Source organism: Geotrypetes seraphini, chromosome 11 (genome assembly GCF_902459505.1).
Source record: "Geotrypetes seraphini chromosome 11, aGeoSer1.1, whole genome shotgun sequence".
In the NCBI taxonomy this organism is placed as follows: domain Eukaryota; kingdom Metazoa; phylum Chordata; class Amphibia; order Gymnophiona; family Dermophiidae; genus Geotrypetes; species Geotrypetes seraphini.
Window position 1 is genome coordinate 110,057,369 of NC_047094.1, and position 24,251 is coordinate 110,081,619.

Below are 24,251 nucleotides of genomic sequence, written 5' to 3' on the forward strand. Positions count from 1 at the left end.
TCGCTACTACCCCCCTGGCGACTCCCCGACCCCCTTGTCCAGCCTCGTCGCCAGGGGCGTGAATTCCCAGGCGCCGCTCCGCCCCTTACGTCACGCCGGAGGCGGGGGCTCGGCAACGCCCTCCGCCCCCTCCGCCTGGAAGCGCGAATTGGGAGGCGGGAATTGGGCGACGCCGCTCCGCCCCCCCCACCGGCTGGAGGCGGGGACTCGGAAGCCCCGCCCAGCATGGCCTGTGGCGGTGGGGGCTTGGGGGGGAGTTGGAGAGGGGGGCGGAGCCTGGGCTGTGGTTTCTCCCTTCACGAGGTTTGGGCTCGCCGCGCTCGATCGTCACGTCGGTGCGGCTGGTGTGGAGGTCGTGAGGGGGCTCCGCCGGCTTCCTTTTTCCTGCCTCAGCGGTAGCTCTTGCTGTCTCCGTTCTGCACCGGTGGATTTTTTTTTTCTTCCCCTTTAGGGTTTTATTTATTTATTTTTTTTTAATTTGATTTATTTTTTTAAGTTATTATCATTTCTTCTCGGTAATTTTTGTTTTAATTGAATTAATTCAATGAAGACGTGTAGGATGCTGAGAATTCTGCGGATCCCGAACCGCTCCATGCTGGCCCTCTTATTCCTCTTCTCCCTGTCCTCGTCCTTCCTTTATTTCATCTATGTGGCGCCCGGTGTAGGTAAGATACCGTTTCCCTTCATCTCATTTTACAGGGTTGTTGGTTTTTTTTTTTTTTTTTTTTTGGGGGGGGGTGTGAAGGAGTTTGGGCGGATGGGGGGAGATCGCCTATGGCTGCCCTTCACACAGATCTGTTGCCTCCCTTCCCTGGGCGGCGCTTTTCAAATTAACGGTGCCTCTGCCCCCCCTCCCCCTACTCGAGGGGAACGAAATTGGGGCTCGTATTCTCTTCCTCTCCTCACCACACACACACTGAGGGGTGTAGGATCGGGGCCCGTGCTGGATCTTTGAAAATACCTGCAAGGCTGAGCCCCCCCCCCTCCAAGATCAGCAGTGTCCCCTCCCCCTTCCCCTGCGGCAGCCGCAGAATGAATGGTTGAGTCAGGGTTTAAAATGGTGTAGCGGTGTTGGGGGGGGGGGGGCGATTCCTGCCACTAGGAGCCGAGCTCGGCTGGGAAAGGGGCTCCGATCCGGATGGATCTTGGAGAGAAGGATGCAAAGGGAGGGGGGGGGGGGGGAGCGATCGCAGCCTCCGTTAGGCGGCCTGATGCTTCTGAAGTCCTCTTGCTAGCTGACTGCAGTTCTGCCTAAGCTTTCATTCATTCATTCATGTAGATAAAAAAAAATAATAAAATGTGAATATTTGTCTCACAAACCTATGTGCGTGCATATTGCCTGGAGACCCTGCGCACCTGCTTGCCATATTACTGAGCCCCTTAGAACAGAGGATTTTGTTCTAAGGGATCAGCCTTTTTATGTTTAAAAATATATATATATTGGCCCCAAATATTCTATTAGTTTGACAATCTGGCGTGGGGGCATCGTTCGGTACCGATAAACCTACATTATGTGGCGCTGTTCTCTGATTTGCCAACGCCATGGGCTGAATGGGGACATTTCCTGGAAGAGGGATGAGCTCATCTTTAGCTGCACATTCTTCTTCTCTCTTTTATGATGTGTTTCCTAAACTTGTATTCAGTAGGGCCGCATTTCAGTGCGTCCAAATTCACATGATCTCCGAGATGATGAGAACCAAAGTAGCAGATCTTTACCCTCCTCTCATCCATTTCCTGCTCTGCTCAACCAAAGCATGAAGGCGGCAGCAGCTACTGTGTTCCCTCAGGCTCCCCAGTGCCTTGCCTGGGCTTTCCAGTCTCAGGAGGCCCACCCAGGAGGAGGGGGCAGGGCCTGTGAACATTTCCTGCTGATATTAGGCGTAGCTCACAAAAGCGAAAGGTAGCAGCCCCTCTGTAGGTACAAGATTAAGAAAGTACCGTAATTCTAGCCGTAGGTGGGTTTTATTTTTCTTTCTGATAATGCATATTAGGGAAGGTCTGTCTGTCCTCACCCCCCCCCCCACGCATTCTATTCTCCTAATACCTTCATACCTGACTCCCATCCACCCAACTCTTCCCAGCATTTCCCATACAGATCAAACATCTGCAAGATCTATACACACACACAGTTATGGCCGACAGTGCATCATTTATATATTAATTCAAATAAAACCAAAATAGAAAATAAGGTAATGTCTTTTTATAGGACTAACTTAACACATTTTTTGGACCAGGTAGGACAGCATCTGAGAAATTAGCTTTGGGCTCCAAATGCTAGTCAAAAAATGTTTAAAAGTTTGTCCAGTAAAAAATATCTCATTATTTTTCATTGTGTTCTAGTCTTGTTTTTGTTTTAAATTGTTTTTATTGTAAACTGCCTTGAATTGCGTTGCAATGCAGGCGGTATATTAAGTTTAATAAATGATAAACAATGTGTACTTCTCCACATTCGACATATATCCTGTTACATACCGAGACCCACTTTACCATACCTCTCCCCGCAAAGTCCCCCCTTCCCTCCACCCCACTGAAACACCCATGAATGAAGGGAGGGGGCATGCACCATTTTGCCAAACTGTGAGTATATGCTGTTGACTGTGTATATGTGCATTTCTTGCACAATGGACTGTATATACTCGAATATAAAGCAAGATTTTTGAGCCCAAAAATGGGGGTCTAGGTTTATATTTGAGGTAACTGCATCCCGCACCCACCGTGGGCCTCCAATACTGCTCTGGTGGTCCAGTGGTGCATGGAGCCAGAGCTGCCGTCAATCCTTCCCTCCTTGTGACTTTGTGCAACTAGTCCACTGCTCTCCCCCTGCAGGACTACCTCAGGTCCCGGTGGTCCAGCGATGAGGCAGGGCAGGAGCAATCCCTATATGCTCCTGCCCAGCAGTCTTTGTAGTGAAAAAAATGACTGCTGCGCGATCCCATGGCAACCTTCACGAGACCTCTCTACCCCCTGCGCCACTGGCTTGGCTCCCTCTGAAATTGCTTCCGGGTCGCGGGGCCAGGAAGCGATGTTGGAGGAAAAGCCAGCACCAGCAACGGGTTGAAGAAGCTGCTTGCACTGGCGGAGATTTTAAGAGGTACGAGGGTTGGAAGGGAGGGCGCGAGGGTGGCAGGGAGTGGAGAGGAGGGCGCCACCGCCCCTTTGCTATGCCACTGGGTAGAACGCACAGATTAGTATTCTTGTCTGAAAGCAATTGATAGCTTGGTATCTATTGCGCAGGGGTTGAATTCTCTGGACAATTTTATTATGAGCATTTTCCAGAATTGAGGAATGCCTTCCTTGTGCTTTTCAAATGTTTGTATGTTCGGCGCACAGATGGGCAGACTTGGATAGACCACTTGGTTATTATTTGCTTTTTTCTCTGTTTCTGTATTGAGCATTTATAGTGATGGATCTGATTCTGTATATACTAGCCTCCAAAAAACCAGTGCTGACTAGAACAGCACGTAGTGTGATTCTACAAGGTGTGTACTTTTTATAGAATCGTGCTAAGCGCCAATACGTTGCGTAACTTTTTAGGCTAGCTAAAATCGGGCCTACATGGCTGCGCCAAATGGTGCAGTGCTCTACGTTAAACATGCAAGAGATGGTTCCTGCTCAAAATAAAATGCATAACTTTGGGGAACGCCTGTGATCCACCCACGCCCTTTTGAATTCACGCACTAGAACTGGCGCATACTTTTTATAGAATTACATTTTTCAAAGTTGTGCATGTAACTTTTAATTTGTGTCAATTATGAGGTGGGAAAATTGCCAGTTATTGGCACAGATTAGGCCAATTATTTAGTTGTGCTTTCAGTTTGGTGTAAACTTCTCCATAGAGTGATAAAGATCTGATCTGTCATCTCCATTTTGGGTCAAGTCAGTACAGGATAGTGTGGAGCTATTTACTTTTTCATAGTTCATCTAATTCTGTTCCAAACAGAGGAGTTTCATTCTGACGTACAATAGGTTAGTTAGTTTTAACTCTTTATAGTTCTTTTTGACAGAAGTGTCTTTTTCATGGGGTAAGAATGAGGGAAGATAATTTTTTAGACCAGGGGTATCAAACTCAATCACATTAAGAGGCCGAAATCCAAAACACAGGCTAAGACCCCACCCAATCTCTGCCCGAGACCTGCCCCCATAATAGTACTAATTATAACACCATTTTTTCCATTCATTTTTCATATAAACACACACAATATAATCTTATTAACCACAAAATTAAACTACACAAAGCATAATATATTCTTCTCAACATTCCTACCAGAACACAGATAACCCTTATGCAAATACAGGACCAGAAATTAAAAGTATTAATATATAAAAAAGAAACCTAAGATTCAAGACTCTGCATGCAGTACAACCCCCAGAGAAAAAGAAACAAATATATTTCTTCCTGAGCAGATAGACAGCAGATTAAAGTTCTCAAAATTGACACAATTCAAACACTAAATTGAAAATAAACCTCATTCCCCCTACCATTGTTGTTTCCCTCCCTCCATGCTGTGCCTCCCTCCGGCGGGTGTCTTAACTTCTGGCCAGCTCCAACCTGGCTGTTTTATGTGGTCTGCGTTCCGATGCCCCTCGGTGTTATCTTGTGGCCAGCTCCCTCCTCCTCACAGCCGCAGTGTGCATGAAGCCATGTGCAGCGGCTCCTTGTGTGTCCTGTACCTGAACCGGAAGCCTTCTCTCTAACGTCGCAACGTCGGAGGGAATGCTTCTGAATGAGGCGCGGGACGCGCGAGGAGCCGCTGCATGCCGGTCACAAGATAACACTGGGGGCATCGGACTGTGGGATGCATAAAACGAACAGGTGGACCAGATTAGTCCCATAGGCCTTGAGTTTGACACCCATGTTTTAGATTCTATTGCGAATTTGTATGAAAGAAAAAAAGTTCTAAATAATTGTTTGCTGAAATGATTAGAACAAAATGAATTGGAGCAAAAACTTACTCAACTCTGATCCAAATGCCATATATGCACTGAGACAAGTGTAGCAAAACCAGATATGCTGATATCACTCAAAACCAGGCTGTGGAGTCGGAGTCGAGGAGTCGGAGGAAATTTCGGGTACCTGGAGTCGGAGTCTGAATCAGAAGTACAAAAAACTGAGGAGTCGGAGTCGGAACATTTATCTACCGACTCCATTTTTGAACTTGGCATACCAATCACGAGCGATTCTTTCAGCTATAGCACCCACTATATACACAGCAGAAATGTTGCGAGCAGCTTCTGCGGCCTTAGAACCTTGATTAAAAGCAAAAAGAAGGTGGTGTCGAAAATGCTCATTTCTCTCAACTTGACATTCCATTTTAACGATCTGAAAATTAACCAGTGCTGTGGAGTCGGAGTCGAGGAGTCGGAGGAAATTTTGGGTACCTGGAGTCGGAGTCAGAGTCTGAAATACAAAAAACTGAGGAGTCGGAGTCGGAACATTTATCTACCGACTCCACAGCCCTGCTCAAAACAGGGATCTGTGAATTTGAAACACCCAGACACCCCAACTGACAGATGCCTTATGGGGTATGAATATCATCACAAATTCACCGAAAACCCATGTCAGGCTTATTAATTAATAAATGCTGACCAAATCCCAATAGTCAGACTGTAAATAAAAGCACTTAACCCTACGGGAGCTCAGCCGTTTCACTGTTTCCAGCTTCCTCAGGGGTTCACAAGCTTTTACAATCCGGATTTATCATTTCAAATGCCTGTGCCTCACATCAGACTGCCGATCTCTCCAGGCTTCCGACGTTGTGAGTCAAACAGCTGAAATGATTAGAACCTGACTAGGTTATTGTATAATTGTCTTTGGTTAGATTCTGTTTTGGTGTGTCGAGGTCTTTGCATTCTTTTTTTTTTTTTTCCCATGTCTGATTTCCTATATAAGGATTTCTTCGCTTGGGTGCTCAAGGTGAATTACATTTATGTACTCTAGGTATTTCCCTGTCCCTGGAAGTCTCACAATCTTAAGCTGTATTTAGGTGATGAAGGGTTAAATAACTTGGCCAAGATCACAAGGAGCCAAGGTGGGATTTGAACTGGGCTTACCTGTTTCTCTGCTGCTGTATGAGGCTGCTCCTCTGCAGCTTGAATCTCATAAATAAACTGTTTAGTTTTCCTGGTATGTCCTGCCTCCTATTTAACAATTAAAAAAATATTCTGCATTATTTAAAAAAAAAAAAAAAAAAGCTCAAATTTGTGATAGGCATTGCTCGTATCTAATCTAATCTTCCATTTGTGGGTCGCACAAACCTATACAAGCTCAAGGTGACATATTTGATGTGGCAAGTAAGGCTATTAACAAGCCATTTAATGCTGGATTCTAATAAAACTTGTTTGCTTATGAGATCTGAGCCGTTAGTAACCACAGATGACAACACAAAGAAGGATTTACGTAAATTAAAACAGATATCAAATTGTGAATGTTCTGCAAAGAATCAGTGGCTAGAGCCAGCCTGTGGGAGATGCATTGTAGTACCTCACCTGTACAAATGAGTAAGTGCTGAAAAGTGGCATCAGAAAGCAGGGCCAGTGCGAACTACAGCTGCTCATTGTCGGTCTACCCTGTCGGTGACTGACACATTATAGATCTGGATTCTGTTGCTATATTGATGCAAGCTTTGGGAGTGGTTTGGTAAAAACAATAAAATAAATTCTTGGAAGGTAAAGATTGGGTGAGGGTGGTAAAATCAGACTGAAATGTCACTCCTGGCTGGCAGATGCCAGTCTTCCAGTTGTAGCTCCAGCTAAGCTCAGTTGAAGACCCACTGTTGGAGCTGAAGTGGTGCCTGCTTGGTCCCGGGGAAGGGGGTCTGCAGCTCCAGAAGAGCAAGGTGGAAGAAGGCAGTTGCAGCCAGGCATGGCCCTTTCCTTACCACAAGGACAAGCACGCAGTAATGATTATGTGTAGAAGAGAGGACTTGAGAAGGAAAAGAATGGTAGACGAGCGTAAAGGGACCCCTCAAATTCTTCCTGCTACTCCAAAAGTGAGCAAAAGATCAGTTATACAGAAAAACATATTTTCCCCGGCTTTGGAAGATTTTGACAGTTCAACTTGTCAAAAATATTCTCTGGGCATTTGCCAACGTATATAAAATATGTTTTTCTTACTCTTCCAGAATAACTTTGAAAAACTAGTGCCACTGGATCAATCAGTGTGAAAGTACGCGGCGCTTAGATTTAGCTATTCAGAAAGGGCGCACTGCAGGGAGAATTCAGTGATTACAGTATTTCAGAAATGTGAGGTGCTGCGTTATTTTCTTTGCTTCATTTACATAGATCTCTGTTTGGATGAGAAATTGGGTAGATCAAACCCCTTTTTGTCTCCGTTGTATCTTTGGGCAAAGCAGCTGCTGAGTTTCCGGGGGAGAAGAGGTCATATGACATAACTGTGTGCAGGTCGTCTTAGTTTTCTATCGCCATTTCTTATTTTATATGCTCATTAGCTCCTCCCTTTTTCAAAGCACATTATATTCAAGTACACTTCTTCCTCCGTATTTGCTGTGATAGGGGATTAACAGAACCGCAAATGCAGAAAAACCGCAAATAACTTTTTCATATGTTATTCGCTATTTTCTATTAAAAATCATTGTGAATATAGTGAAACCGCGAATATCATGGTGGGAGACCTGGCCTGTTCCTGAAGGAGAGGCAAAACACGGTGAAGAAAGTGCTGGGAATTGGCGATTTTCTCTGTAAATTCTTGGAATCGGCGATTTCTCTATGCAAGCTGATGTAATTTGGGGGGAGGAGCCAGCAAGCTAAAAACTGAATAATCGAAACCCTGAATGCTGAAACCGCAAATACGGAGGAAGAAGTGTACAGACAGCTTTCTCTTTTTTTCAGCCCACTTGTTCCTCCTTTCAGCTCGGTCAACATGGAGATCTGGTGCCTTGAGCCTTCATTTGAAGCTATTGGGAGATTTTTACCTTTGCTTATTATAACAGTGGTTCTGAAGCTGAGAGCCATATACTAGGTTGCACAATCCTGTACTCGGGACACAATCCAACAAGTTGAGTTTTCAGAATATCCACAATGAATATGCAAGAAAAAGATTTGCATGCTGTGATGGGGTAGAACCGCTATCGCCCCAGAAGGAGACCAGCACTGAGAAGCTATATGCTAAGATCTGCTGGGTATAAACTCTTCCCAGCAGGACAAGCAAAGCAACCTCATTTGCATTTGGAGTCGATCTGGAAACAATCTCGTTTTCAGAGAAATAGGAATTTGCAGATAAGACCCAGAGCATATAGAAAGACCAAAAAGGGGTTCTTGATAATAGGGATTCTTCAGAGTGACCCTTGAGGGGATGCATGCTAGCACCTTCCTAACCCCCAGTAAATCAAACCCTTTAGCTCCACGGAGACCAAGGTACTGGAATATCCAAACTGACCGGTGACCAGAGGGTCCACGGGGTCCAAGGTACTGGAATATCCAAACTGACCGGTGACCAGAGGGTCCACGGGGTCCAAGGTACTGGAATATCTGAACTGACCGGTGACCAGAGGGTCCGCGGGGACCAAGGTACTGGAATATCTGAACTGATCGGTGACCAGAGGGTCCACGGGGTCCAAGGTACTGGAATATCTGAACTGACCGGTGACCAGAGGGTCCACGGGGTCCAAGGTACTGGAATATCCAAACTGACTGGTGACCAGAGGGTCCACGGGGTCCAAGGTACTGGAATATCTGAACTGACTGGTGACCAGAGGGTCCGTGGGGGACCAAGGTACTGGAATACTGTGTACAATTCTGGCGACCACATTACCGCAAAGATGTGCTGAGAGTTGAGTCGGTTCAGCGAATGGCCACCCTGATGGTCTCAGGACTCAAAGATCTCCCGTATGAGGAACGGCTGGATAAGTTGCAGCTATACTCACTCGAGGAACGCAGAGAGAGAGGAGACATGATCGAGACGTTCAAATATGTCACGGGCCGTATCGAGGTGGAAGAAGATATCTTTTTTCTCAGGGGGCTCACGGCAACGAGAGGGCATCCGCTGAAACTCAGGGGTGGGAAATTTCACGGTGACACCAGAAAATATTTCTTCACCGAAAGAGTGATTGATCGCTGGAATGATCTTCCACTGCGGGTAGTAGAGGCCAGCAGCATGCCAGATTTTAAGAAAAAATGGGATTGGCACGTGGAATCTCTTCATAGAGGTAGGTAAGGGTGGGTCATTGGTGTGGGCAGACTAGACAGGCCGTGGCCCTTTTCTGCCGTCAGTTTCTATGTTTACTGGAATATCCAAACTGACTGGTGACCAGAGGGTCCGCGGGGACCAAGGTTCTGGAATATCCAAACTGACCGATGACCAGAGGGTCCGCGGGGACCAAGGTACCGGAACATCCGAACTGACTGGTGACTAGAGGGTCCGCAGGGACCAAGGTATGGGAAGAGCCCGAGTGACCAGTCCGTGACCGCTTGTCACATACACTGCTTCCTTGGTATGCAAATATTTCGTGTGAATTCATTGTGGATATCTTGGAAAGCCGACTGGCTGGGTATGCCCCCAGGCCTGGGTTGAAAAGCACTGCTCTAGAGCTCCTTCCTGGACCCTGTTAGATTTATTTCTGAATTTATAAACATTACATTAGAGATTTCTATTCCACCATTACTTTGTGGTTCAAGGCGGATTGTAAAAGAGTTAAAGAAGGTGGATTACAAAGGAAGATCTCTGTTCTAGTGAAGGTAGTATCGGGGAGACAGGAAGGAGATGGGAAGAAGGAAGGTACTTGTGGTGTTAAGTGTACATAAAATCAAGCATGGACAGATAAATAACACGTGCCAGCAAATCTACTATGTGACAAACACATGCACTAAGTCATTTTTCCAAAATGTGTCTTTGACCTGGGGGCCGCCACGTGAGCACCAAGTAAAGAGGAGTCTCTTATGCACCTTAACCATATGACTACTACAGTACTGTATTTCTTAACAGTGGAATTGTTTGCTTCAAGCTTAAATAACATGTTATGAATCATTTGTTTATAAATCAAATATTTATATAATTTGATATCTTTCTGAAGTAAACTTCCACATTACCACAAAACTGAATACTTTTTGTAATGTATGCTTTTGATTAAGAAGCAAATACACCAATTCACAAATTTCGCAATACAAGAAACCTAAATTAGGAGCACAGTTGGACTTTTCCTGCTCTATATATGGACGTTGTGTTGCTGCCACTGCTATTGTAATGCTTGTGATACATCAGCGCCTTGAATTCCACTTTGGAAGATTTGGTGGGATTTAAGACCACCAATGATATAACATTAATGGAAAAAAAAATAGAAGTTGGCCATTGTACTGCTGTGGTGAAAATGATCCAAGGGTGCGCTAAGGCCACACTATACCTCACCTTAGTAAAAGAACCCCTCAGAGAGAAGAGGGTTCCATAATATAGTGACGGTGCATAGGCTAGCTCAGCGGTTTTCAACCCAGTCCTCCTGGACAGTCAGGTTTTCAGGATATCTACAGAGAATATGCATGAGGTATATTTAGCATGCATTTCCTTTATTGTATGCAAATACAGTGTTCTCCCCAGAAATTTTTTCAGCTGGGTGGCACGAAAAAGTAGCTGGGTGGGGCGGGATGGGGAAATTTGGTGGTTCAAATTTGATGCTATGCAAATTTCCCCTCTCTGCTTGCGGTGAAGGAGTAGAAGTGGGGAATGGGGTTGGTGCATGGCCTGGAACACTATGAAAATTACCTCTCCCTGCTCATGGTGAAGGAATAAGGCAGCAGTGTCCAACCTTTTGGCTTCCCTGGGACGAAAAAAATCTGGGGCCGCACAAACACTAACACTACTAGCTGATGAGCAAAAAAAAAAAAAGGCTGAGCAGGTCCCAAATTTGCAATCATTAATATAGAAGATGTATGTATCTAATAATAAACCTTCATTAAAGGGACACTGTGGAAAGGAACCCAAAAAAGCAATAACGCTTATCCTGACTGAGTGATCCTCCACGTGCTGTACTCACTCGAGGAACGCAGAGAGAGGGGTGACATGATTGAGACATTCAAGCATCTCACGGGCCGCATCGAGGTGGAAGAAGATATCTTCTTTTTCAAGGGTCTCGCGGCAACAAGGAGGCATCCGTGGAAAATCAGGGGCGGGAAACTGCACAGGGACACCAGGAAATTCTTTTGCACTGAAAGGGTGGTTGATTGCTGGAATAGTCTTCCACTTCAGGTTATTGAGGCCAGCAGCGTGCCTGATTTTAAGGCCAAATGGGATAGACATGTGGGATCTATTCACAGAGAAAGGTAGGGGAGGGTCATTGGGGTGGGCAGACTAGATGGGCCGTGGCCCTTATCTGCCGTCTATTTCTATGTTTCTATGTGCACCGCTGACAGTGGGAGCAGCCACAGGCTTCCGCATCCCGACTCTAATGAACAGGGATGCCTGCTCCTGGTTTTTCCATTCACTTCTATTACAGCTACGGTGAGCCTCTTCAGAGCGGGGATGCTGCATCAGTTGTCAGCGGTGCAGGTGGAGGATCGTTCAGTCAGGGTAAATATTACTGCTTTTTTGGGCCTCCCACTTTGAGCTTAGGCTCCTTCAATATGAACATCTCCCTGCTGTAGCTAGTAGAGATCCCCAAGCCTCACCAACTGATGGCCACCTCCTCCCCTCCAACTTCCCAAGTTCTGCAGCTGGCAGCAATATTGCAGAGCTGCTGCCTTCCCTCCTCGCTGCCCTCTCCCCCCCCCCACCTTGGCTTTCCTGCATACATGAAAGCAGTGGCAGCTTGAGGATATTGCCATTGGCTGCAAAGCTTGGAGCTTTTGGGTTGCCAGAATGGAGGAAGATGTCTTCAGGTGGCAGGGCTTGGGAATCTCCAATAGCTTAAGTATTTGTAAATTGCACTCAGGTGGGAAGAAACTTTGGTGCCCATTCACTAATTTTGGGCTCCAGTCCCTCCCCCAAACAGCTGTATATGACTATGCCACTGACTACAAAAATAATTGTGATGCACATATCCCAAAGCTAACATATTCTAGTTAATAAATTCAAAATAAAACAATTTTTTCTACTTTGTCTGGATATTTTGTTTTTCCATCATCTTGGTCCCAGTTTCTCTTTCTGCTTTTTGTCTATCTTCAACTAATTCTCTTTCCAGTGGCTGCTGTTCATTTTTTTCTCCTCTTGTTCCATTTCCTCCTTATACTTGTCTCCAACATATTGATTTTCCCTTTCAGCTTTAACTTTTTCTTTTCTTTTTTGCCTCTGTCCACTCAAATCTTGCTTTCTTTCTCACCCTTCTTCTTTTTAAATGTTCAGCTACCTCTCAATTCTCAATCTTCTCTGTCCCTAGCTCTCCCATTTCCCATCTCACTCCTTTCCCAGCCTCCTATTTCCTGCTATCTACTCCCCATTACCACATTTCTACTGCGTACTCACTGCTCTCTCACTCATCTTGTCATCATCTCTCTTTTGACCTCATTCACATGGTTCACCACTTTCAGAATCCCCTACCCTCTCTCTACTGGTCAGGCTATAACTCCCTGTCCCTTTCTTTCCATCCCCTTTCTTATCCTAGCTCTCTTCCCTCCTGCCCTCCCATGGGTTCATCTCTCTTCCTTATCCTCATGGTCCAACATTTTGCTCCCTCTTTTCTGTTTTTCTTCTTCCCTCCCCCTTGATGCTGAACAATGAAATGAAGGGAAAAAAAAAGAGAGATGCTGCATCTCTCTGCCTTCCATACACAGGCCTAAAATTTATCACTACCTCCCTTCCATCCCCAGATCCATCTTCTCTCTTCCCAACTGCCTCCCACCCCATCTCTCCCCCTGCCTCCTTCCCCCAGGTCTACCATTTCTCCCTTTCTCTTTCCAACAGTTCTCCCTTCAAGTATCTCTTTCCCTCTTCCTCCATACCACCCCTGGAACAACTTCTCTCCCTTCAGACCACTACCCACCATATCTCTGTCTGTCCTCTGTTTCTGGCCCCATAAGCTCACTCCCCTGCTCAATCTAGCACTTCTTTTAATACCCTCCCCCCTCTGTACTTTAAAAAAAAAAAAAGAGACCTTCAACAAAACCCCTCCTCAATATCTGAAGACCCTGAGAACCAAATGAAAACAAAAATACTGAACTCCCCACCCCCACCCCACCCACTCCCAATCAACAATTTACTGGAAATATCCCACCACATGGTGGCCAATCCCTGCTCCCCACCAACCTTAAATGCAACCTACTGGTATGAAAGTAAAAACTAACATCCAGCCATCCACTCCGCTACACTCAATAACCACAAAACACCATACGATCTCAACTCAAACTTCAGGAAAAATAGAAGCAAAATCCCTGAAATTAGTTCCAGAACAGGAGTAACAGCCAAAAAGGTCCTGTAAAGCTGTCCATCAAGCTGGCCCCCTTCTGATGGTCTGTGCTCTGAGGCCGGACGTGCAAGCCAGCCACGGTGGCCTCAGATGGAAATCTCAAAGGCCACCACCTGCCGACGATTCCTGGACCCCAAAGTTCACGTCCAGAAAAATCTGGATTGCATCCTCCATGAAATTCACTGTTTTCAAAGTTCCTTTCAGATGAAATAATAGAGCGAATGGGTGGTGCCAGCGATAGCGAATTGCCTTTTTTCGCAAATACTTCAAGACCGGTTTTAAGTCCACTCTCTGCCTTAAAGTGACCGACGCCAAGCTGGTCATAATTTTTCCACTGAAGAGGCGATTGCACCCGAGCTTTAGCCATGACAGCCTCCTTGACTTTAAAGTTTTGAAAACAGGCTATTAGTGCGGCCTGTTAGCGCGTGGCGCTTGCAAGGCTCTATGAGCACGTTCTAGATGGATATCTTCCAGCATGGTCGAGGCCTCATCAGATATTAAGTAGCGAACTCGTGCTCCGAGGCTGTAAAGTGTGCGTGCCGGCTTCCCTTCTGTTCTCTCCCCCCCCCGGACATAACTTCCGGTTTCGGAGGGAAGAGAAGGGAAGCTGGCACGCACACTTTAGGGCCTCGGAGCACGAGTTCGCTACGGGCTAAAGTGGGAATCTCCAAGCCAGTGAGTTTTTGGTTTTTTTTTTTTTTTAAAGTTGAGCAGCAGCTGGATTCACCATCGGATGACAGCTGGGCGGTCATCTAAATTAGCTGGGCGGAGCGCCCGGCTAAAAGGCCCTAGGGAGAACACTGAAATATCTCTTATGCTGTTCATTGTGGGCATCCCGAAAATCCGACTGGCCAGGTGGTCTGGGAGGACCAGATTGAAAACCACTGAGCTAGCAGAAATCCACAGAGATAAAGTGCAGGAGTTTCATCCAATAACCAGGGTCCGGCTGAGGCTCTCCTAATCCATGGATTTAATTTTGATCTTTACCTAGCTTTGAATGGGCAGCTGGTTACACTATTGCCTTTTTTTGTCTTGTGGAATGGTAGATTTATGAGCTGGAATGCAGAAAAACCAAGAGAAAACAAAAAAAAAAACCCAACTCTGTGGAGTGATGATGTTCCTAAATGGACTTTATTTGAAAGTGTCAAAGTTCCAAAGGTACACTGAAATCATCCACATAAAATAATTCCATCCACATAAGAGCCTTAAAGGACCTAGTCCGCTAGGGATACAGGACCCAACATGGTCCGCGTTTCGACAAAAAGTTTTCTTCAGGGGTTCACTTCAGGCTCATCACACAATTGTTTCCCACATACTCACCTTTATAGGACTCCCCAGGGACCCCTGAAGAAGACTTTTTGTCGAAACGCGGACCGTGTTGGGTCCTGTATCCCTAGCGGACTAGGTCCTTTAAGGCTCTTATGTGGATGATTTATTTTTATGTGGATGATTTCAGTGTACCTTTGGAACTTTGATACTTTCAAATAAAGTCCATTTAAGAACATCGTCACTCCACAGAGTGTTTTTTGGTTTTCTCTGGATTTTCTTCTTTGTGGATATTTTGGGGTCAATTCCTTTTGTTTTTTGCTTGATGCAGAAATACCAAAGGATTAAGGGGTCCTTTTACTAAGGCGCACTAACGCATCCACTACATTCTATGGACGCATTAGCGTTTTGCGTGCATTAAAACGACTAGCGCGCCTTAGTAAAAGGACCCTTAAATGCATTTCTTAAGATTTAAGATGTGGAACTACTGTTTGGGGTATTTTTCACATTGTTTAAGCAAGCAGCTTAAAGCATTAGTTTGCAGTTCTTATTTCATATTGCTACTTTACCATGGTTCAACATATTTAAAGATTACAAAAATGTGCAAAGGAGGCTGGTTTTTCGCACTGAAAAGAAAGCTCCTAATTGTTGTTCTTCAGCTTCAGATATGACTTGAATGGTGCTGATTGCAAGTGACAGAAAGGGGAGAAAAATTTACTGTGATTGCATTTTATTTCAGTGCTTGGAAACAGTTGGAAATACCGCAGGAATGATGATGGTTGTTTCTTGTGATGCAGAACACCAAATAAAATGTTCTTTTCTCTTTTGTTCTTCTCATGCTTAAAAATTTGGGCTGACTGCTGGAATTCAAACTATGGTGCTTGGGGATCACATGAATTCGGTGTGCTTTTCCAAGCATGGGACCAACACTAAATTATCCAGCATTTCTTCCTGCTCTCATATCTCCCTTTAATTTGTTTCAAGCCATGGTTATGTGAAAGTATTAGTCATCCAATAGTTTACTTATTACATCGGGATAGGCACAGGGCTGGAAACTGGGATTTCTGGATTCTAGTCTGTCTGTTTGACATCGAGCAAGTCTCAGGAACATCTATCTCTCTGTGGCTTACTCCCACTTTTACTAAGCCTTGATAGAGGTTTCTACTGTGGCCTAAGAACATAAGAATTGCCGCTGCTGGGTCAGACCAGTGATCCATCATGCCCAACAGTCCGCTCACGTGGTGGCCCTCTGGTCAAAGACCAGCGCCCTAATTGAGACCAGCCCTATCAGCGTGCATCCTTGTTCAGCACGAACTTGTCTAACTTTGTCTTGAATCCCTGGAGGGTGTTTCTCCCTATGACAGACTCTAGAAGAGCGTTCCAGCTCTCCACCACTCTCTGGGTGAAGAAGAACTTCCTTACATTTGTACGGAATCTATCCCCTTTCAACTTTAGAGAGTGCCCTCTCGTTCTCCCTACCTTGGAGAGGGTGAACAACCTGTCTTTATCTACTAAGTATATTTCCTTCAGTGTCTTGAATGTTTTGATCATGTCTCCTCTCAGTCTCCTCTGTTCAAGGGAGAAGAGGCCTAGTTTCTCTAATCTTTCGCTGTACGGCAGCTCCTCCAACCGCTTAACCATCTTAGTCGCTCTTCTCTGGACCCTTTCGAGTAGTACCGTGTCCTTCTTCATGTACGGCGACCAGTGTTGGACCGCAGTACTCCAGGTGATGCAAGAAAGATATAGTGGCACTTAAAAAGGTTCAAAGAAGAGCGACCAAGATGATAAAGGGGAAGGAACTCCTCTCGTATGAGGAAAGACTAAGGGCTCCTTTTATCAAGCCGCGCTAGTGGGGTTAGCGCATCGGACATTTCATCATGCGCTAACCCCTGTGGCCGGCTAAAAAACTAACACCTGCTCAATGCAGGCGTTAGCGGCTAGCGCGGCAGGCGGCTTAATGCACGGTATTATGCGCGTTAAATCCCTACCGCAGCTTGATCAAAGGACCCCTAAAAAGGTTAGGGCCTTTCAGCTTGGAAAAGAGGGGAGATATGATTGAAGTTTACAAAATCCTGAGTGGAGTAGAATGGGTACAAGTGGATTGATATTTTACTCCATCAAAAATTACAAAGACTAGGGGGACACTGAATGAGACTGCAGGGAAATACTTTTAAAACCATTAGGAGGAAATATTTTTTCACTCATGAATAGTTAAGCTCTGAAACGCGTTACCAGAGGTTGTGGTAAAAGCAGATAGTGTAGCTGGTTTTAAGAAAGGTTTGGACAAATTCCTGGAGGAAAAGTCCTTAGTCTGTTATTAAGACATTAGTCTTTAGGCCCGTTACATTAACGGGTGCTAGAATAGATGTGTGTCTTTGTGTTTCTTTTTTCATTTTCTCTCCTTGGCTGCTTTCTGTCTTTCTTTCTTTCTGTCTCTCTTCCTCCTGCTGTCTGTCTTTCTTTCTGTGTCTCTTTCCTTGGCTGTCCAGCCCTTCTCCCTTCATTTTTACCTCCCCCCTGCCCAGCAGCACCTGTTCCTCTCTTCCCCTGTCCAGCAGTAGGGCTCCCTTCTTGTTACCCCCCTCAGCCTGTTACATTAATGGGTGCTAGAGTAATGTCTGTCTGTCTGTTTTTTTTTTTTGTTTTTTTTTTCTCTCTCTCCTTGGACGCTGTCTGTAATTCTTTCGGTCTTTCTCCCTGGCCCCCTGTCTATCTATCTTTATTTCTAACTCTATCCTCTTCCCTCACATGTGCCTTTTTTTCTTTCTCCTCCCCACTTCCTTCCAAGTCTGCTCCCCCTATCCCTCAGATTTCCATTCAGCAGCTGTCCCTCCTCTCCCCCACATTCATTGTCTGTCTCCCTCTCTCTACCCCTTCTATCTACTGTTCACCCTCTGTCTTGCCCCTTCCATTCACTGCCCTCTCTTCTCTTTCCATCCAGTGTCTGCCCTCTCTCTCTCTCTGTTTCATATGGCATCTCCTCCTTCCTTTTCCCTTGGTCTGGCATACTTTCCTCATTCCTTCCATCTCTTCTTCCCTCCAAGCTATTCTCTCCCCCTCTGTTCCCTTAGAAGATTAATAAATCTTGTTTCATTGTGCTCTGGCTTGCCTCAGACCTGCAATTACCTCAAGGTGACATCACACGCTGCCGGTTACTTCAACACCGATAGTGCAAGGTACTTGCTTGGATTAGTAATTCCTCCTAGTTCTCTCTCTCTCTGAACTCATACCCTTGGATAAACTATTTTTTTTATATCTTTTTCACTTCAGCATTGTCTTCACATATCTGCAAGCCATGGCTTTAGCCCTTCCTTTCTGGCGGGTCCTGTGTTCATGAAAACAGGAAGTAGGCAGGACCCGCCAGAGAGGAAGGGCTGAAGCCGGCAACAGCAGCGAATTTTAAACACTGCTGCTGCCCGAAGAAGCCAGGACTTAACCGCAGCCGGCAATGCTGGTGGGAGTGGAGGGTTTTCAAATGTTCAGCTGCGGCGGTGCTGGGGGGGGTTGAAAAGCCGTCGGTCGTGAAGTATGCCGCCTGCATACTTTATGGGCGACGGCTTTTCACGACTTTAAAAACTTAGCGTCGTAGTCTTTTGGTGCCCTATCCCCTTCCCGTGTTCTGTCCGTCTCCCAGCGGCTCCTCTCACGACCGCCGTCTGCGTCGGAAGCCTTCTCCGACGCAGGTGCGGCTCACCCTTACCGTGCTATCTGCCTGCCCCGGAAGTGTTAATTTTGGTTGTTTCGTTGCCGACTCGGGCTCGGGGCCTTGCGCTGTTGGAGGAGCGGAGCGGGCTTCTGGAGGCGATCGGGAAGACTGACTGCAAGGTCCTCAGTACGCGACTGGAGGTGCACTGGTAAATAGGAAGACGTCGGGAAGGGGTGGGCAGCAGACAATGTGGTTCTCCAAAGTCCTGATCCCTTCCCAAAGCTGGAGAGGGGCGGGAAAAGCTCACGATCGCCTCTTTTTTCGCTCTCCTGGGCCTGCTCTCCTTCCCCTAAGTACCAACTCCTCACTCCCCGCCATCTAGCACATGCGCCACAGCGCGACAGATCAGCGCGAGGTGGAGAGCAGGTGGAGAGCAGGTGGTGACGTAAAACGCGCGCATGCGCACTCATGTTTCCGCGACGGATCAGGGAACACGACTTTTGAGTGCGCATGCGCGGCCTAGCATTTTATTATATTAGATGAGGAAGCCACTGCTTGCCCTGGATCGGTAGCATGGAATATTGCAGGGATCTCAAAGTCCCTCCTTGAGGGCCGCAATCCAGTCGGGTTTTCAGGATTTCTGCAATGAATATGCATTGAAAGCAGTGCATGCACATAGATCTCATGCATATTCATTGTGGAAATCCTGAAAACCCGACTGGATTGCGGCCCTCGAGGAAGGACTTTGAGACCCCTGGAATATTGCTACCCCATGGGTTTTAGCCAGGTACTAGTGATCTGGATTGGCCACTGTGAGAACGAACTACTAGGCTTGATGGACCATTGGTCTGACCCAGTAAGGCTATTCTTATGTTTTTATGTTGGGAATTTATAATACATAGAAAGGAAGCTATTTTAGTGGGCAAACATTTTATTTTACAATGAGGAAGGATGAACTTTATTTTCAAAGAGATCTTGCATAATGGCAATCTTAAGAGGATCAGCATTTCTTCAGAGAAGCATTTTTCACTGATTTGAGATAGTATCTTTGGAATTGCTTCTGGGGCTCTATAAATATTTATCAGGGTTGCCAGTGGTGAATTAATGGTAACTGAGTAAAGGATTTCCATGATACACAATTTGTCTTTCAGGAAAAAAAGAGAAGAGTCTAATAGTGATGATCTTTCAAATAAGAGTCTTACCAGAGGTTGCTGGATGATGACTGCATTTCAAGCTTCACTGTGTTCTGTGTGTTTGATATTGTGAACTTTAAATACAGCAGTTGTTCTGTTGAAACACTTGTTCATGTGAGGGTGTACCTAGGAGCTTTTAGTCCTGTGATCCTGTTTGGGCTTAACCCTTGACAGACAGTTGGGCATCTGATGTTCATGATTTCACATTTGTATCTTTTAAATACTCAAGCGCCAAATGGCAATGTTGCCTTGAAAGCTGTGTTATCTGTCACTTCCTGTAACAATGAAAATGATCAAGCAAATTGGTTGCAATTCTCATAAGATTATGCCCTAGGAAGGAATGTGGCTGACAGTAATTAAGATACAACAAAGAAGTTAATATTAAATGGTTATTCTATAGTTATATATATATATATAAAAAACCATTAAATCCTTAGATTAGTGGACATTCCATTTTTCTGGGACTTTCACAAAGAAGAAACATCCTCTTTTGCACTCCTTATAGCATCATAGGCTTGAGACCTACCTCCCTACCAACTGTCTTACTTTAATTTAATTTAATAACTGAATTTAACTAACTATATTCCTTCTTTTATCAATCTTATTAACTGTTTATTTCATCCAAAATTATTTTAAAACCAATTTAATACTATCTTAATTCATATTGTCCCTATAAATGACCACATTTAAAATAAAAAATAAGATAAGAATTGTGTGAATGTCCACCAATCTAAGGATTTAATGGTTTTTGATATATATATATATATATATATATATTTATATATATACTGACAGTAATTAAGAAACACTAAGAAAGGGAATGGATTGTTGTGTAGGATTAATTTTCTCTTGACGGGCCTTTACAGAGATTTTATGGTTCATCTTTGAATTTCAGGCCCTTAACTAGCATTTTATACTTAACTATATTTTCCAACAGTGATGGGGTTAAGATCACCCAGTATTGTAATAGAGAAGGAATATATGCTGCTTGTGTGTTTACATTATGGTATAGTATATTCAAATGATTTTTATTGAAGAGAAGAAACAAGGGCAATGCAAACACTTCAAACATTTTGATCAAGAAGAAACAATCCCCCCCCTACCACCACCCATACCCATACCCAACCCTCCCATCCCAGATTATTCTCAAAACAGCAAAACAAAAGACTATCAAAATGAAAAATAGTAAAGTCAAGCATGAAGAATTCAAAAGTCGACTCCACGCTAGAGGACTCATGGTATTATGAAAGAAACGTCCCTTGGGGGAAGAAAAATCCACAATGTCCCTGCATTCCCACATCAAAAAGGAAATAACACGTGTCCTCCACAAGGAAATATCAGGAGCTTCTGCATCCAACCAACGCAGGAGGATACACTTCAATGCAATCGCCAATGTCCATTTTAGAAAAGTAGAAGTGCCCCGCTGCTGGGGATGGTATCTAGGAAGAATACCAAAAAGTAACTAGGGAGAACGACATAATTTTATCTGCCAAATATATTCAAGGAAAGTGAAGATGCTGTCCCAAAACATCTCAATCAAGGAATAAGACCACAGCATATGGCCCAAACTCACCTCTGGACAAGATCAATACGGACACTGGGCAGAAGATCAAAAGCGGGCCAAATGCGCTCTCTTAGGGGAAATATAGAGACGCAACACCAATTTGTAGTGTTGCTCCCAAAAAGTCTTATATTTCCGGTAATCAGTCAATTTCTTAAGAGCTATTGAGACCACATCTTCAGGTAACAAAATCTGTAAATCTCAGGCCTGCTTTTGATGATCAAGCATTATGGTATAGTATAAGGTTTCATAGACATACAGTAAGGAATCAGAAAGCCCAGGTGAGTATATTTACAAGTGTCCGTGCCGGCACGTACAGCGGGAACAACTATTTCTGAAAAAGAGCATTGTCGTACAAGGCTTTAAAATCATTTAAATGCCAGTCTTGCACAATGAATGTGTCTTTGCTGACACAGACACTTGTATTTGCATTTTTGTGAAATCCAGCACATACAAAAGGAGCCAATTACCATATTTACTTAAATATAAACTGAGAATTTTTGGCCAAAAAGGGCATAAAAAAACCTTAATCTCGATTTATATTCGAGACTTGCCTTGCTACCATCCTTCTTTCCCAGTAGTGTCCCTCCTGCTCAGCTGCTACGGCCACTACTGCCAGTCTCGCTTGGCTTCCTTCCTCCCCAAGCCCTACCCTATCTTTCTGGTGCCTAGTGGCATTTTGGGGCAGGAGAGATCCCCACTCTCCCCTGCTCATGCCCTCTCTCTGGTAAAAATGGCGGCTGCAACATCTAGCAGCAATTTCATGCGGCAGCTGCTGAAAGTTGCAGTTGTCATTTTTACCAGAGAAATGACATGAGCAGGAGCAAGTGGGGATCAGGCCTGCTCTAATATGCCACTACAATAGAATTTTTATTTGTATACCGCAAATACCTCAAAAGAAGTTCAAAGCGGTTGACAAAGACAACAATCGATACGATGAAAAACATTTTTAAAAAATTACAACCTTTTCAAAACATATTTCTTAAACAAATGAGTTTTTCAAGGCTTTTCTAAAGCTCATATTATCCCAGGACAAGCAGGCAGCATATTCTTGACTGATGGGTGACGGCACCGACGGAGCCCCGGTACGGACACTTTTAGAGTGATTGCACTCTAAGAACTTGGAAAGTTCTAGAGGCCGCACCGCGCATGCGCGAGTGCCTTCCCGCCCGACACAGGCGCGCGGTCCCCAGTTTCTTAGTTTCCGCGGAGCTAAGAAGACGCATTTTTCAACGGCTGTTGAAATTTTTTTCTACTTGCCTTCCCGCTCGCGTAAACCTTTTTGGCTCTATTGCCTTTTTCTTTTGTTTCATTTTTGTAAAAAAAAAACTTTAATTTTTTTCTTCAGTTTTGGTTTTTCCCCGGCGGGGCCTTCTGCCACCATCGAGGCCTCGGCCTTCGATTTGGCTGAAGCCGTTTTTACGTTCATGCCCCCACAGCCAGGGTTTAAAAAGTGCCAGCGGTGTGCTCGGTCTATATCTCTCACGGACCCGCACAACTGGTGCCTACAGTGTTTGGGTCCTGAGCATCAGGCTTCCACCTGCACCCGCTGTGCTACCTTAAAAAAACGTACTCTAAAAAATCGCCAGATACAACAGCGATTACTGTTCGGTGCCGAGATGTCTGACCCCGTTCCATCGACACCGGCTTCGGCACCTACTCCATCGGCACCTTCATCTTCGACGCCGCGCGACACCGCACCGGCATCCCAGCACTCAGGTAAGCCGGCTAAGAAGCCTTCCCCGCTAGAGCGTCCTCCGGTCTCGAGTGCAGCGAGCCCAATCCTGCCGACCGTGAGGCGCCAGCGGAAGCGCTCCGCCCCTATCGAGGTGAGTCCCTCGACATCGGGCTCCTCATCTCCGGGGTGTAGAGCGGCACCGCAGGTACCGCAGAAGAAAAAGGCGGTACCGGTGCCCTCCCTTGATGATCGCATTGCGGCCATCTTACAGGTACAGCTGAAGGAGCAGCTCCAACAACTCCTTCCAGCTATCCTGACACCGAACCTTCCGGTGCCGGTCTCGTCTGAGCCGCCGGTACCGAGAGTGGAACGACCTATTCTCTCTACTTCCTCTCTTTCGGTACCGCTACACTCGACCTCATCGGTGTTGATGCCAATCCTTGCACCGGAGCCGACAACTCAACACCAGTCGGTACAGACCTCGGCTCCGATGCAACCGATAACATCTCCCGGTACCGCTTCGATGAGGTCGGGTAAGTCGGTACGCAAGTCCCGACACCTGGAACCATCCACCCCTGAGTCTCGGGATCGTAGTTCCCATATTCGAGACCCTGATCTGTGGGGTGATTCTGAAGAGCCTTTTCTTTCAGAAGGTGAGTGTTCTTCGGGGGAGGATGAGCCTGATATTCCTGATCCTTCCTCCAAACATGATTCCACGTCTTTTTTGGCATTTTTAAAAGACATGTGTGAATCTCTGTCTATTCCTTTGGAGGCTGAGTCTAAAAAGTCTAAGGCCTTTTTAGATGCTCTTGATTTTGACCAGCCTCCAAAGGAATTTCTGAAACTCCCTCTTCATGACATCTTGAGGGAGACTTTTTACAAAAATTTAGAGACTCCTCTCACTGTCCCGGGAGCTCCCCGTAAATTGGATTCCCTATATAAAGTTATCCCCATTCCAGGTTTCGATAAACCCCAGCTTCCACATGAGTCTCTCCTGGTGGAATCCACACTGAAAAAGTCCTCAGGAGCTAGTGTGTATGCTTCTGTCCCTCCTGGTAGAGAAGGCAAAGCCATGGACAAATTTGGTAAGCGTCTCTATCAGAATGCGATGTTAGCGAATCGATCTGGCAACTATGCTTTTCATTTTTCTTTTTATTTAAAGCATCTCCTTACCACCATGGCTTCCTTTGAGCAGTACCTGCCTGAGAGGAAACGGTCGGCCTTTCGCCAATGCTCTTCTTCTCTTTTTCAGCTCAGAAAATTTATGGTAAGATCTATATATGACACCTTTGAACTTACCTCTAGAGCAACGGCAATGTCTGTGGCCATGCGCCGCTTAGCCTGGTTGAGGGTATCCGAACTTGATGTTAACCATCAAGACCGGTTAGCAAATGCACCTTGCTTAGGGGATGAGCTGTTTGGAGAATCCATGGACTCAACGACCCAAAAGCTCTCCGCTCATGAAACACGCTGGGATACCCTTCTTAAAACTAAGAAGAAGACTCCGCCAGCACGTCCTTTCAGACAGCAATCCACTTACCAACGCCGTTATGTGGCTCGT

At 45.4% G+C, this 24,251-nt stretch overlaps 1 protein-coding gene across 1 annotated transcript in view; it reads left to right on the forward strand.

The window, feature by feature from the left end:
• The first annotated feature begins 318 nt into the window (after positions 1-318).
• Positions 319-24,251, forward strand: part of B4GALT5 (beta-1,4-galactosyltransferase 5) — a 145,902-nt gene continuing 121,969 nt past the window's right edge. The window contains exon 1 of the mRNA XM_033963276.1: positions 319-665. Within this exon, the coding sequence (XP_033819167.1) occupies positions 545-665 (121 nt within the window). The 5' untranslated portion in view covers positions 319-544. The remainder of the gene's footprint in view (positions 666-24,251) is intronic.